At 39.1% G+C, this 16,470-nt stretch overlaps 1 protein-coding gene across 1 annotated transcript in view; it reads right to left on the bottom strand.

The window, feature by feature from the left end:
* Window positions 1-16,470, bottom strand: part of SLC13A1 (solute carrier family 13 member 1) — a 101,348-nt gene that overhangs the window by 55,249 nt on the left and 29,629 nt on the right. Inside the window, exons 3-6 of the mRNA XM_004707863.2 lie at window positions 5,431-5,567; window positions 3,121-3,308; window positions 2,252-2,309; window positions 2,121-2,169 (exon numbers count right to left, since the gene is read on the bottom strand). Coding sequence (XP_004707920.1) covers window positions 2,121-2,169; window positions 2,252-2,309; window positions 3,121-3,308; window positions 5,431-5,567 — 432 coding nt within the window. The remainder of the gene's footprint in view (window positions 1-2,120; window positions 2,170-2,251; window positions 2,310-3,120; window positions 3,309-5,430; window positions 5,568-16,470) is intronic.

Here is a 16,470-nt window from a genome sequence, read left to right as displayed (position 1 = left end):
GATAAGCATACGAGCCTCCGATAAAAATGATTAAAACAAACAAACAAACAAATGAATCAACACAGCCCTGATGAAGCCTTTGCTGTGTTCTGGGCAGAGTTGTGGCATCCTTAATATGAGGCCCATCCGGGTACTTTCTCACACTTTCCTGTTCACAATCCATGTTCCATTGCCTGGGATCTCACCATGATGCACTTTGTCTGACCACCTTTCCTACCCTCATCAATGCATTTGTTCCTGAAGAGCCATTTTTACCTTGACTTAAGCTACCCAACTAGTTTCACCTACCACAACAATGCACCTCAACCACATGTTCTGAAGATAAAAACCAAAATCAATATCCCCCGTGGCTTTATGAAGGGTTTCTGAGTCTATAAATCTCATCTTTCTCCAATGGAGTTGCTGGTGAATTTGAACCACCAACCTTACAATTAGCGGTCCAATGCTTAGCCTACAGCAACACCAGGCTAAGCATTTTATCCTGGCACTAAAAATAGTACTATTTGGAGCTCTGCTCTGTTTATATTTTGGACTTTGAATTGGTAGTTTTCTTCTGTTAAATGCCTCTCCTTGTCCACTCTTTGCATCCACGAATGAATTTCTTAATTAAATAATATAGTTAAACATGTAACAGGCATAGAATCCCTACCCTGCACCAGGTGATGGAATGTTCTACTGGACCAAGAGGGTGAATCAAATACACATCATCTGGGTGTATATGCTCTTAGGCTTTCAGACACACAGGTCTTCCCCTCAGATCACACTTAGTCCTTTAAGCCCATCTTTCTCCCAGACTCGGTGCTGCCTGCATTAAGGGGTAGGTTTGGGCATTAAGAGACCTTTCTATAATGTCTGGGAAAACTTTGACTATTAAGTTGAAGGGCCTTAGGCCACAATTTAAGCATTATAATAGTAGACTGTGCGTCTAAACAGAGACATTACTATCCATATATCCCGATATTCTTTCTGCTAAGATTTACTGATTTCAAACCAGTTTTAGAGGACCACTTCTAAGGCACTCTTTCATAATTTACCTGATAAACTTAAATTCTATGTTTTAAATGAACTCCTCCTATCCCTAAAGAGATAAATACAAACTCAAAACAAACTCACTGCAATTGAGTCAGTACTGATTCAGAGTGACCCTATAGAACAGGGTAGAACTGCCCATATGGGTTTCAGACTGAACTGTCTAAGGGAGTAGAACCCTGTCTTTCTCCCAAAGAGATAAATACATATGTAATTCTCAGTCTTCAAAAATCTTCATGCATAATGCAGCTAATGTCTGACAACATTGTTGAATTCGTTTTCTCTGCACATAGAAACTGCTCATTCCTTTTAGATTTCTGTAACAAGTGTTGTGTTTTCACTTTTTATTTCTGCCGTTTGCATTGTCTGTGTTAGAGCCTGAGGAAGGAAAATGAGCCCCCCTCTTATAATGCCATGGTTACCAGAGGTCTAGATTTGAAGGCAGCGTTGTTTTTCTGGGGTCCCCAGATATATTGTTACCAATGAAACCTTTAAATAAAAAAAATCAACCGATTTGGGAGAAACGGATATCATAGATTCTTCTAGAGAGGTCCTGCTTCTTTGCTTTCACATCTAGAACGTTCACAACAGCACCTCCACACTGGCCTTGAACCGTACCAATTTTGTAAATCCTGATTTGGATCTTTTTAGTGGCAAGGGCAACACTTAAAATAACTGGACTTGCTATGACACAGATAGGAGCTTACATTCATAACCAGGAAGAAATTAGGATGTTCCTGATAAAAACCAGCCCATTTGACCAGCAAGATTTTAAAGGAGAAAATGAAACAACATTCTGAATGGGGCTAGAAAGATGTTGTTTTAAACTCCAGCTGCTAACTGATATAAAAGAAGCAAACAATAATACTGATTTTCAGAGCATAAAATGTTTCTTATCATGGTATTAATTTCAGTCTATCCATAAAGGCTTAATAAATCATTGTACTACGTTTTGACCTTGGCAAGCAAAATACTTTATAAGCGAGGAAAGAAGTAACACAGGTTTTAAAATGTACCCCTATCTAACTGATAACTGTATCTCTGATAGAATTTCATATATAATTATTTAGGGCATATAAAATTCAATGTACCTTTTCCACTTCCGTCTTGTCTGAAATTTTGCCTTCATCAGTAGAGCATCTGAAAAATAAATTGACTCGGTTTATAATTTTGCTAAAATGTAATTTGGAAAATCCTAATCAAATTTGTCAATATTCTTTACCCTGGAGCTGGCTTTGTTTTCTCTCTCCTCTCATTTATTTCATGTCCATTAACATTTTCTGCAAGACATTAAATAAAAGGGACATCATTTAAATAAGAGGTGTATCTCTGGGTGCATGCAAGCAAATAGAAGCAGGACTAGAAAATGAAGATAAATGCATCTAAACAGAGTATTTTATAAACATACATATTCACCCAACACTTTTCAGCACCTCGGAGTCAAAAATAGCCTCAGTAAAATCTGATGCTCCAACCCAACACAGTGAAGGAATTAAAGATTGCTGATATTATGCAGAAAAGTCATTTCAAGATAAGATAGAGTAACCTGAAAGTAGATAGATAAAGACAAAAGAAAGAATTCCATTCGACTGGTGGAAGATGATCAAAAAAAAATCACTCTTCATCTTTTGCCAGAGAATACAAATCCAGCCATTAATTACAATAGAAGTATTTGTATAACAAAATGTTCTTACATAAAACATTTCTTATCTAAACCAATCTTTCTACAATCAAGTTGCTGCAGACTCATAATGACCAGATAGAACAGGGTAGAACTTCCCCTGTGGGGTTCTGAGACTGTAACTCTTTATAGGAGTCAAAAGCCTCACTATTTTGCCAGAGGAATGGCTGGTGGTTTCAAACTGCTGACCTTTCAGTTAGCAGCCCATTGAGTAACCACTATGCCACCAGGGCTTTGGAAAGTATAAACTCTGGAAAGTATAGAAAGAGAAAATTTAAATCACATCATGCATAACTAGTTCATTCAAAAATAAGCCATGAAAAAAAAATAAAAATAAGCCATGAGTTCTTGAATTTAGTACTATTGCCCAAATGACTAGACCCCACTGTGGGCATATAAATACATGATACCATCAAGTTCCAATCCAGGGTTGGTCGCTCCATTGAAATAAGTCATCTGAGTGGCCTCCACCTCTGCTTCAGCACTGATGATCTGCTGTGCCACAGCCTCCACGATGGGCATCACCATGGCAGCAGTGGAGGTGTTGCTAAGCCACATAGATAAGAAGGCAGTGCTGATCATGAACCCCAGTGTCAGCCTGAAAGGAGAGAGCCTTTAGTGCAGAGCTGTGCTCTCTAGGTTAATTAGCTCTGTACTGTTTAATTTTAAAGGATGTTGTCTGTTGGGAATTTTCTTTTTTTAATTCAGGAAATGGAGGTTCACCTGGATGACAAACTCTAAGTTTAGTCAAGGCCTTGTCAAAATCTACATGACCTAGAGAAGGATGGAGTTCTTAAGTTTATCGTCCCAGGCAGATTAACAATCTTATTCAGAAAATATCAAAATAATTAAACTTAGAACTAAACTGCAAGGTGGTGTATGGTATAATAACTCATAACACTATGTCAATTTTAAAGTGTTCTTTAGAGATGAAATGGAGGTGTCATCAATTTTTAAATTTACGTCCCTTATTCTTTTTCTTTTTTGGCCATATATCTGTTTGTCAATATGTATGCCAAAGAGGCACAAGGATAAGGAGAGAGATTAATATTTCTAAATCTGCCTTTTACTTGTTCACAGTGATTTCCAAATATGTCAGAGCAAATTGTTAAAATCACTAGTTAAAATGAGGTTTCAGAGATTCCTGCATATTCTATTACTTATGATCTTCTGAATCTGACATGCCTGTCTATTGTCGAGAACTGGATATATTACATTGTTTTCCATGATAAATGGAGTAGTGCTTCTTCTTCAAAAACAACAAACTTGAGGCTATCAGATTTTAAACTTTGTCTATAAATGTCTGAAATCACACTTGGGTAAAACTATGATCTTTCTCAAGTTTGGGGCCCGAGCAAAACCTTCAGAAGCACATCTGTCCTTTTTGAACCCCAAATGAGTATCCCTGATTCCCTTTAAATATATGTCTAAAAACAAACAACAAACAGTTCCATGCTACAGATGAAACTTCAGATAGGGTGAATGTTTTCTACAGACAAAAAACGCATCAATAAAAACTACTTTAGCAAGTGGTTTGATCCAAAACCGTAATTCTTAAAAAGAGAACTAGAAGTACATGGAAGTCACTGGCAGGACTTGAAAACCTTCTACAAATAAATGTTGGGATGTAGCTAAAACTTCTGTGCAGATGAAAATGCCTTCCATTGCATAGCCACTTACTCACGGAATGGACGCGTCTCCTGAGTGACTAAGTAATGCATTACCCCACTGGGGCCACTGAGCGAGTGAACCCAGGGTCCAGGGCAAGAGGCACATTTCTATAGCAGCCCAACGGGTAGGGAACTCTTGCATCTTAAGAGTGAAATACTCTCAGTAAACATATGCTTTAACATTTTTAAGAAGCAAAATGCGTGTTGTCTCATCTGAGTCATTTTTTTGTATTGCTTTTGTCTTTAACAAAATGGTCAAGTTCTTAAATGATAAACACAGATCAGGCTATCACTTGGAAGGACTCCTAAAGTGAATTCTGTAGCCATTTCCTATTTCCCAGGGAAGACATGAAGGGAAAGATGGCCAAAGTATTTAAAAGCATAGCTCCATGGTGACCCTAGGTGTATTCTTGATCTCCTATACATGTTCTTGATGACCAGTGGTCTATATCTATGCACATACAACCTTTCATTTCAGGGGGCAAACTCAGTGTCACTAGTGATTTCTCCGCTGCAAATGAGTCTTCTTTGTGGCTGGTTTGCAATAGTTGTTTTGTCAGAGGGAAAAAAATGTGTTCACCTTGGAATTTTCCTGCCCACATTTGTATTTTGTCAGTTATGTCTTTGGTTCTTAATATCCTCCCTGATGATCAAGGATGCTCTTGAACAAGTCTTGAATGTGCAATCAGCCAAATAAACAAGATGGGATGAAAATCTACTCTGAAGTCTATCACTCTTGTCTGGTGAGGTTCACGGTTTTTCTCAGCTTTGACGCCAAGCTGCATAAAAGGCAAGAGAAGGGTGAGCCCTCATTCTGCTCTCCCTATAATTGGACCCGCAGTGAAAAGAAAGTTGCCATTGTTGTTGTTTCCCCTCCTCCATCTCAAGCACACTTTACACCACTTTCATTTTTGCAGAAGGGGGGGAAAGGTCATGAATTATAGCGCAGTCTGAATAATCCCCTAGATATGCATGGCTGACTAGACTGTTTGCTCTTAGCAAAGGGGTCTGTTCACAAGGCAAACTGGGAGTAGGAAACACAGGACTTACCATGCCGGGTTCACACCCACCATCATCACCATTCTCAGAGCGATCCTCTTGTGTAAACTCCATTTTTCTATGGATGTTGCTAAACAGATGACTCCAATTAACAGTAGGTGGAAGTCTTTGAAATAAGAAGATGCCACCTGAAATTACAATTAAACCCACGGTCGTGTATGAGGGCGGTTGAATAACATAGCCCAAGAAAGCCATCACTATGCAGCTCTTAACTTTGACCTTTGACTTTATAATCTTTCTATTTTTATTGAGAGAAATGTACATGCATTCGAAGGCAAATCTGAATACGCTTTACAGTCTTGCCCAGATAGAACAGCATCCAACAACAAGGACACGGAACAGACGAGGATGCAAGATACTCACTGGCTTTGGAATATAGCTGAATAACGTCGGGAAAGTGCCATGTCTGCCTTCATTGCTGCATCCGCTACCTGGAATGAACTGGGTTTGCACTTAGGGTGGAACGGAAGCTAGTGAAATGGAAGTTACTTTGATTTTTGAAAAAATCCTGAGCCAAGCCTCCAACCCACCCATTGAATGCTGCTAGCTGCATGAAGCAATGTAAAACAGAAAAATCTTGAGGAGAGGCCAGCATTTGAAGCCATCTTCAGCTAGCACTTTTCAGAGATTAGTTAATTAGTCACACTTTTGAGCCACCGTTTCCGACATTGTTTTCTGAAGTATGCTGGGTAAGAAAGAGCTTGCTCAAAAAGGGGGGGGGGGTTGTGTTCAAATACATTTGTAGAACCTAGAGTTTTGCAATGCTAACATTTTCATTCCGTAGCTCTTCTCACCACCTTGATGATATGAATGTTTACTGGCCCCACCCCAGCAAAATAAACATTGTATGTGCTACCTCATGGGAAAAAGCTCTCTGGTGGTTCATTGGATAAGTGTTAGGCTGTAGGCACACCAGCTGCTCATCGGGAGAAAGATGTGGCTTCTTCTGTAAAAATATGAGTCTTTTCTGACTCAGAGAGACCCTATAGAACAGAGTAGAACTGCCCCTTTTCCTTTAGGCTCCCCAGGCCTTTCTCCACTGGAGCTGCTGGGGCTCAACCACCAGTCTTTGGGTTAGCAGCCCAATACTTAACCGTTAGGGCTCCTCTCCAAAAATTTCTGCCCCAGGAGGCAATTCTACTCGGTCTTATAGAGTAGCTGGAAGAAGGGATCCACTGGACATAACAGTTTTTCACCCTTACAGGATTGGTATTCAATAGAGCTGACTTTGGGCAAAGGTTGTCTAGCCTGTCACCTGGTGATTATTGGTTCATTAGTGTCCTTATTGCATGCTGGAATGAAATGGTATCTTATCGTAGCTTTGATCTGCAACTCTGTAATGACTACTGGTCACAAACTTTGCTTCATGTATGTGTTAGCTGCTAGGATGTCCTCCTTAGTGACATGTCTGTTTATATCCTTTACTCGGTTTTAAACTGGATTGTTTATCTTTGTGGCATTGAGGTGTTGACCTTTTCCTTAAAAGTCAAGTGAGGAGACCCTTATCAGATATGTCATACCTAATCTCCAGCCCCAATTGATAAGTTCTCTTTTTACTCTCTGGGAGAACTCTTTAGATTAGCAGGATTTCTAGGATTATGTACCACGTAGGTGCTTCCTTTTCTGCTGTTTAAGTGTTTTTAATTGATCTCTTGGACAACTGTGTAAATTATCTGTTACTATTTCTTCCTCCATAAAAGTTTTTGGATCCTTATTTTGGAAGCTTGCTGGAGCCCTTTTGTCCTGCTGCATCATGTGATTAGATATTTTATCACAGTTAACTCCTTATTGCGTGTTTGTGTTATGTTTCTCTTTCATCTTGTGTTGATACATGTGAGTGACTAAGTGGGGCAGTGTGTCTGTCCTGCAGCACTCACCATCTTTCTCAGGGAAATGGGGCAGCAGCTGGGTACGGGAGCATGATTCTCTGATTGCTGGTCTTTGGGGGTGGCTGAGAATATAGCTGGTGTCTCTGGAGAGATGCTATCATTCCTTGCTTATCTACATTCTGTGACGGTGTAATCTAAAATCATAATAACTCCAGTTCTTTCATATCACTTACACAGGTCCAGTAGGACAAACCTGTCTTTGAAGAAGTAAGGCCAGAGTAATCCTTGGAGGCAAGGACAGAGAAAGTTGCTCTTACATTTTTCAGACAGGTTGTCAGAAGACACCAGTCTCTGGAGAAGGATGACAAGGTTGGTAAAGAAGAGGGCAGTGAAAAAGAGGAAGGCCACCAAGAAGATGAATTGACTTTGTGACTACACAATGTGCTCAGCACAGGAGCCACTATGGGATGGGGTAGGACTGGGAAGTGCTTTGGTCTGTTGTACGTATATATGGTCTCCATGGGTCAGAGCCAACTCAACGGCACATAACATCAACAAGCATGTCCACTTTCTTTGTCTACTCTCCTGTTACAACCTTAACCGTTAATGATCAGGTCTTGTTTGATGGACCTCAAACTACTATCATAGCAACCTTTAGAAAATACAAATCTGATCCTGTTACTGAGCTTTCTGTAATCCTCAGAGCGTCTGGGTGGTATAAATTGTTCACATTCTTGGTTGCTGAGATAGTCAAAATTTATTGTGCCAACCTGGCTGATAAACACATGTGGGATTAATTGAAGGATGGAGAGATAAATGGCTCAGTAAGCCTCGCCTTTCTAGTTTTCGGGTCTCTTGCTTTGTGATGGTCGGATCAGGGTGCAGCTGCCTTAGCCAGTTCCCTGCTTCAGCTGGCAAGGCTCACTTCCTGCAAGACATCCCTGTGGAGAAGCCACATGGATCTACCCTGATGCAGCTGTGGGGGCTGGAGGAGCTGTGTGGAGACCCCTGCCAGCACTGATATGCTTACACATTCACTGACTTAGCTTTCCTCCTACAGTCAGCATCATTGCGTGTGTTTTGTGAGATGGAGGAGGACTTTGTTGATTGGTGTTGAACATTGGGCTAATATTGGACTTGTGGGCTTGAGCAGCACTGGGTTGGGATGTTTTCTTGATGTGCACTTACCCTTTATATAAAACTCTCTCTTATAGTACATATGAGTTTCTGTGGATTTGTTTCTCTAATGTACCCAGACTAACAGTTGCTAACTGAAAGGTTGAAGTTTTGAATCTATCCAGAGGTTCCGTGGAAGAAAGGCTTGGTGACTGAAAACTCAATGGAACACAATTCTATTCTGACACCCAGGTGGTCACCATGAGTTAGAATTATCTCAATATCAACAAAGATTTTCATGCTGTTTGTGCAGTTTTGAGAATCCTCCAGTGAACCTCATGGTTTTAAGATCAAATTCAATCTTCTCAACATGGCATACAAGACTCTTCTCTCTGCACACTTCTCCATCTGTGTTTGCATCATCCCATGGACTTCTCTGTATACATGCACCTTGAATTTAGCCCCTCTCTTGCTTTGGTGACTCCTAATCTTTCTTCCGAGGTTAACACAATGATAATTCTTTCAAGATGCCTTCTTTGACCACAGTAATCTGACTTAGCTGAGTCCTCTCTCCATTATAGCACACTTTCAGCTACATCATTATTATGTCCTTTCTTAACTATCTTCTTCATTAGACTAGAGTTTCTGAAGGCAGGAATGAGTCTAATTTCACCACTGTATTTAGAGACAGCATATGCTTAGACCCAGTGGATATTGTGGAATGAATAAATATCTATCCTCAGGAATTTACAGGTTCTAAGTTGAAAGAAAAATAAGTTAATAGAGTACAATCAAGTGCATCGGTACATGAGAGATACCTTTTTAAGGTACGGTTGAAGTTTAAAGAGTAAGTGAGTAAGTGATCAATTTTGCCTATGTTGTTGTTGTTCGTGCCCTCAGGCATAATGATCCTATAAACAACAGAATGAAACACCACCCAGTCCTGTGCCATCCTCACAATTGTTCTCATGTTTGAACCCATAGTTTCAGCCACTGGGTCAACCCATCTTGTTGAGGGTCGTCCCCTTTTTTTTTTAAACTGTTCTTCTTCACCAAGCATGATGTCCTTTTCCAGGGCCTGTTCTCTCCTGATAGCATGTCCAAAGTATATGAGACCAAGTCTCAGCATTCTTGCTGTGACCAAAATGATTTGAAACCACCAGCCATTCCTCTGGAGAAAAATAGGACTTTCAACTCCCACAAACAGATACTGTCTTGGAAACTCACAGGGCTTTTCTGCCCTGCCCTATGGGGTTGCTATAATTGGCATTGACTTAATGGCAGTGAATGAGTGAGATCTTTTTGTTTGTTTGTTTTTTAAGAAAAAGGGAAGAAATGTATTTGAGCCCATATGGGAACCCTAGAGCGGCCCAGCATACCCAGCAAAGGGTCACACCATTCACTGTATCCCATGTCCCAGAGGGACTCCCCTTGAGCTGAGCCCCAAAGCCCCGGGACTGGCTGGGAGCAGGGCAGGAATGAGTGAGTTTTAAGGAGCATTCTGGCTGTATTATTCCAAGATGATGAGCATTCTTCCAAGATGGCTTTGTTTGTTGTTTTGGCAGTCCTTGGTACTTTCAATATTCTTTGGCGGCACCATATTTTAAAGTCATAGATTCTTTTTTCTGTCTTCCTTTTTCAAGGTCCAACTTTCATGTGAGGCAATTGAGAGAAAAAAAACATGACTTGGGTCAGGTGCACTTTAGTCCTCCACATAACAACTTTTGCCTATGTTAATTAGGAAAGTCTTCTGTAGAGCTGATATATGAGGTAATTGTTGAAAAGTTCATAGACATTTTCACTTTCTCCTGTCCTTATATCTTTTGCAAGTTTGCTTATGGAAATAAACCCCACACAGCTACTTTCTCCATTATAATGAGAATTAAATGAGAGCATACATTAAAAAATAATTTAATGAGTACAAAAGAACATAGAAAGAGGCCATTCCTAGTAAGTGAAAAAACACCAAAAGAAATCCAGAACTGTAAGATGTTATGTTTCAATCTCTTTAGTTATATGAGGTGTTGACTGTATTTTTTCAGTAAATAGCAAGATGGTAAATATGTTAGACTTGAGCACCATATGGACTATAACACAGCTACTCAAATCTTCCATTGTAGCACAGTTTCCATTGAACCATATGGAAATAAATGGCTAGTGCCTATGATCCCATATAACTCTGTTTTGGGAAAAAAGAACATCAGGTTATATTCAGCCATCAAGTGTGTAGCTTGCCAACCCCCTTAATAGACTATGCAAATAAACTATAATCTGTGGACCAAGTGCCTAAAAAAATTACTTGCTAACACTAAAGAGGCATTTTTTACATTATATTTTTTCCACTGTATTTCCCAGTCTTTGAGTTGCATAGAGGAGCATTAACCACAAACAAATATGTTTCTTTTTAGGTTACTTGTATAGAAGATAATAAAATCAGGTGCAATTGGTTTGTAAATGAAACGTATAAATATAACTATTTCTGAGGCCAAAATGATGTGTCAAAATTTGTGATGAATCTGAAATCCATTTACAAAGCTGAAGTAGTTATATTTCAGTCTCAGAATGGGATTGAATAGAAAAATATGGAATTTTACAGAGTACCTGCACTCTCTTTTAGTTAGGCAAGTCACCCAATTGGACAGAACAGCTCTAAGCAAAAGTTATATCTTACCTCACATCAAGTTAGCAAATTTAATGAAATGACATTTTAAAAATGCCTCACAGATTATAGTGCATATGATTATAAAGTTTATTTTCCTTTCTAATATTTATTAATGTTGTGTCACTAATTTCAATGATTCTAGTTTTCACAAAATTTGATCTATCAGCTGATGTGATAAATATGAACATTGTTTCATCCACAAACCTTTTCTTCACTTGGCCTCCAGAACCAACACTCTCCTGGCTTAATTCCTAGAGCAATAAACTTTCCCCTTGGGGTTCCTTTCTTAGAAGAATCTTTTCTCAATGACCTCTTACCATGAAGCAAGCACAGCTCATTTGTTTGTCTTTGGCCTTTGCATCCTCATGCCCGTCTTAAGTAATCCCATCTAGGCAATGTTGTCAGATGCCATAGAGTCTGCTCTGAGTCATAATGATCTTAAGTACAACAGAATGAAACAACAGATAGCTGTGCATCATCCCCACAGCTGTTGTTAGGTTTGAGGCCACTGTGTCCAATGATCGTTTTCACTACCTTTTGACTTCACCAAGCATGTTGTTCTTTTCCAGGGACTGGTCTCTCCTGAAAACATTTCCAAAGTATGTGAGATGAAGTCTCACCATCCTTGCTTCTAAGGAACATTCTGGATGTACTTCTAAGAAGGTATATATATTTTTATCCTTTTTGCAGTCAATGGTACTTTCAATATTCCTTGACATCACCATAATTTAAATGTATCAGTTCTTCTTTACTCTTCTTTACCCACATTACAACTCTCACATGCTTATGAGATAACCGAAAATGTTGTGGTGTGGGTCAGACGCACCATAGTCCTCAGAAAGACATCTGTGCACTTTATAGACTCTTTAAAGAAACCTTATGCAGCAGATTTACCCACTGCAATGTATCATTTAAGCTCTTACTACTGCTTCCATGTGCGTTGATTGGGGACACAAGCAAGATGAAGTCTTTGACCACTTCAACCTTTTCCTCAATCATCACAATATTACCTATTGGTCAAATTGTTATGATTTTTGTCCTCTTTACATTGAGTTGTAATCCATAATGAAGGCTGAAATTCTTGATCTTCATCAGCAAGTATTTCAAGTCCTCCTCACTTTCAGCAAGCAAGGTTGTATCATCTGCATATAGAAGGTTGTTGGTAAGCCTACCTCCAACCATGATGCTGCATTCTTCTTCATATCATCAGCTTCTCTGATTATTTGCTCAGCATATAGATTGAAAAAATATAGGGAGAGGATACATGAAACACACTTCTTATGATTTTAAACTATGCAGTATTCTCTTCTTCTGTTTGTACAATTGCCTCTTGATCCAAATGTACAAATTCCAAATGAGCACAAGGAAATATTCTGGAATTCTCATTTTTCTTAATGCTATCCAAAGTTGGTTATGATCTACACACTCAAATGCCTTTGTGTAATCAGTAAGACACAAGTAAACATTTTTTTCTGGGATTTCCTGCTTTAAACTAAGATCCATGTGAGATCAGCACTGAGCATGAGCATCCATATCATCTTCTGAAACTGGTTTGAATTTCTGGCAGCTCCCTATCAATGTAGTGGTGCAAATGTTATTGATCGATCTTCAGCACAATTTTACTCGCATGTAATATTATTTATATTGTTCTATAATTTCTACATATGATAGGTCACCTTTCTTTTTAATGGGTACAAATATGGATCTCTTCCAGTCAGTGGGCCAGGAAGCCGAGTCTCTCCACAGGCAGCAAGCAGGAGGGTAGGTCACCAACAGTCAGTAGCTCGGGAACTTATCCAAGCAGACCTGGATGGGATATGGAATGCAAGCAATGCAAGGTGACAGGATCCCCCATCCTCAAGCTCAAGCATTGTACATACCAGCAGTGTAGCAAAGCAGGTCTCAAAGGAGCCTCAAAGTCTAGCAACATGATCCACGGGTTGGCTTGGCTCATAGGTAGTGTAGTTCACAGGTTGAGGCAGAGAACTAGCGAAAACAGCAGTATGCTCCAGCAAGCTCTGATCACCAGAGATCAAGAGAGAGGTGGGTGGGCCTTGCAGAACCATTTGTCTCTTTGCCCTCCAATCAAACTGGGACCTGATTAATCCCACATGGTCTTATTAGTCAGGTTGACACAATAAACCTAACTATCACAGTGTCACTTGGACTTCTTCCTTCAATACCATTTGTTCTTTATCATATGCTATCTCTTGAAATGGTTCTTTTTAAGATAGTGACTCTTTATTCCATCCATATTTTTTGATGCCATACAGCTGTTGTATGCATCCCTTGAGCTTTCTGTCAGATCGTGTCATCTTGCTTGAGTTTGATATCCCATCTGGGTCTGCTTTGCTAAGCTCCCACCCTGCTGTTTGCTGCCTATAGCCAGACAGCCTGCATTGCCCTAGGGAAGACTCAGCTGTCTGCTCCCTTGACCTTGGACCCAGCAGCCCTCATGAGTTGAAGGACTTACAGTATATTAACTGTTCCATGGAGGTGGGTTGAACTGAGCCCTCTGAACTGCTGTGTGGACTAATTAGCTGTTATATTCCTTCGTGCTGTATAAATCTATCCATATATAATCATAAGTCTCCTGGTTTTGTTTCTCTAGTGAACCCTGCCTAACACACACATAAATATTTACTGAAAGGCTGAATCAATATATAATGTAACATCTCTTTATATATGCGTGTACCTTTACATATATTAGGAAAATTAATATATAACCATCTTTAATGATATAGGTGATACTTATTTGGGATACTTATATTGAACAGATTCTAAATATTTAGCATTTCTGGTTAAATCCAACAGATAGGAAGGAAATTCAATAATTCAATAATAATTCAACTATGAAATATGCTCAGAAAAAAACAGGTACTTAGCATTAGCCTAATAGATAGAGTAGGGTTAGAATCATGCTACACCAAAAGTATGGTTTACAGGGCTCTGAATTTCAATGAGAACACTAGAGACATGTTTTCCTGTCAGTGATAGATTTAAGATTCTAAAACAATGAAATAGGCTGAAAAGATAGTTTAAATTGATTAAAGCAAACTTTAACTCTGAATAATAAAAGTTCAATTGCCCTATCTGAAAAGATCACAACATTGAAAAGCTTTTATTTTTCTAGAAAAGACCAAAGGACTTTAGTTTGTTTCAAATTTCAGTTAGGCTAACTTTGTGACCACCACTCAGCTGTCAATTTATCTTATTGTGGTGACTTGCATGTTGCTAGTATGCTAGAAGTTACATCACCAGTATTACAAAGACCATCTGGGTCACTCGTGGTAAACATGTTCCTGTGAAAATTACAAATTCAGACAAAAGTAGGAAGAGGAAGAGTTAGATCAGCTTTGAAAGGTTAGTCAATGAAAATCATATGATAGCAGTAGAACACTATCTATTATGGTCCTAGAAAACAAACCCCTCAGGTTGAAAGGCATTCTAGATATAATAGGGGAAGGGCTGCCTCCTCCTCAAATGACAGTAGACCCAAATGATGTGGATGGAATAAATCTTTCAGAACCTACTGTTGCTTATCAGGTTCAACTCACAATGAGAAGAAACAGCTAAAAATATCATTAATCAGATTGTGTAATGTATGAACCACGAATCTAGAACTAGGGGAAAACATGCTATCTGTGGTAGGATAATATCCATATGCCTCAGGGAACACAAATTAATACAGTTCATCAATTTTGTTCATCAACTACTATAGTCAATTATGTATAAACTGCAGAAGTCTACCAAATTCTTCAGTTTAAAGTTGATCACTCTGCAGTCAAGATGTATTGATAATTACTGATTGAAATGCAAAACTTGGAAATGAGGAAGGATCACAGGAATCAAACTGAATACATTTGTGAGAAGAGATTATGCAGATCTGCAATACTGTTAGTCAAAACTGGACCAGACACTCACTGTGGAAATTTCTCATAAGAAAGTGCAGGATGAAACAAAAAGTATTGAGACAAGTAAAAAGCAGCCTAAATGTGACCTTGTGCACATCCCACCTGAATTTAGATACCATCTAGAAAGAATAGATTTGATGCATTACGCACTAATGACATGATAGCGCAGGAATTTGGGGATGATATCAAGAATATCATATATGAAGAAAGCAAATCGTTGCAAAAAAGACAGCAAAGAAAGAAAAGTTCAAAGTGGAGGTCAGAAGAGACTTTGAAACCTGCTCTTGAATGTAGGGAGCCTGTAGCAACTGTAGCAATGGAAGGAAATGATCAACTAAAGACTCGGAAGAGAAAGGTCAAAAGACAGCTCAATAGGACAAAGTTAGGGACTACCATGAATGCGCAATTCCCTGGAGTTAGACAACTCAAGAGGAGTCACATGCCCAGCAAAACTCAAGCTGAAAGAAAACTGAATTGAAGAAAAAAATTCAAGCCTTGAGTTGAGAAATAACTTCTATGACTGAAATATTAAACGACTCAAGAAGCTTCCAAAGAAGATGGAAAGAATACACAGAGTTATTTTACCAAAATTAATTAGCTAATGTCCATTCCAAGAGGAAGCATATGATCAAGAACCAATGGTATTGAAGGAAATCTAAACTACACTAAGGACTTCTGTGCAAAATAGATTTGATGGAATATCAATTGAAATATTAATACAAACTATTAAGTTACAACACTTCAGATGTCCACTCATCTATTCAAAGACATTTGGAAGACATACACCTGGACATTCGATATGACTGTTAAAAGGACAAACTGATCTGTCTTGGAAGAAGTATGGCCAGAATGCTCCCTACAGGTAAGGATGGCAAGACTTTGTCTTATATACTTTGCACATGTTATCAGCGGAGACTAGTCCCTGGAGAAGCACGTCATACTAGGTAAAGTGGAGGGGCAGTGAAAAGCAGGAAGGCATTCAAGGAGATAGATGGACACAGTGGCTGAAAAAACGGGCTCAGGCATAGGAACAATTGTGAAGATGGTGCAGGACCAGGTAGTGTTTCCTTCTGTTGTGCACAGGGTCGCTGTGGGTTGGAACCAGCACAACGGCACCTAACAACCTACCTACATAACTGACTGAGAGCGATCTATACTTCTGCACATCCCAAAGAAAATAAAATGTTCTCAAATAGACCAAATTGTCGAAAATTTCATTTCACTCAATCCACAGTCAACAGCCATGGAAGTAGCATTCAAAAAATCAAATAACGTTTTGCATGGGGCAAATCTGCCGCCGCAAAACAAAAACAAAAAACAACTTGCTGGTGTTAGTGAACAACGATGCCACTTTAATGTCTCAGTAACCCCTGACCCAAGTCGTGGTATTTTCAACCACCTCATATGCATGTGAAAGTTATCCAAGGAATGACTAGAAAAATTGATGCATTCAAATTATGATATTGGTGAAAAATACCAAAAGTACCATGAACTGCGGAAAGAACAAAAA

The sequence above is a fragment of the Echinops telfairi genome, unplaced genomic scaffold (assembly GCF_000313985.2).
Source record: "Echinops telfairi isolate 266 unplaced genomic scaffold, ASM31398v2 ScPeMD7_23;HRSCAF=83, whole genome shotgun sequence".
Classification (NCBI taxonomy): domain Eukaryota; kingdom Metazoa; phylum Chordata; class Mammalia; order Afrosoricida; family Tenrecidae; genus Echinops; species Echinops telfairi.
The sequence above is the reverse complement of the archived record's forward strand: the minus strand, read 5'-3'. Positions and strand labels throughout refer to the sequence as shown.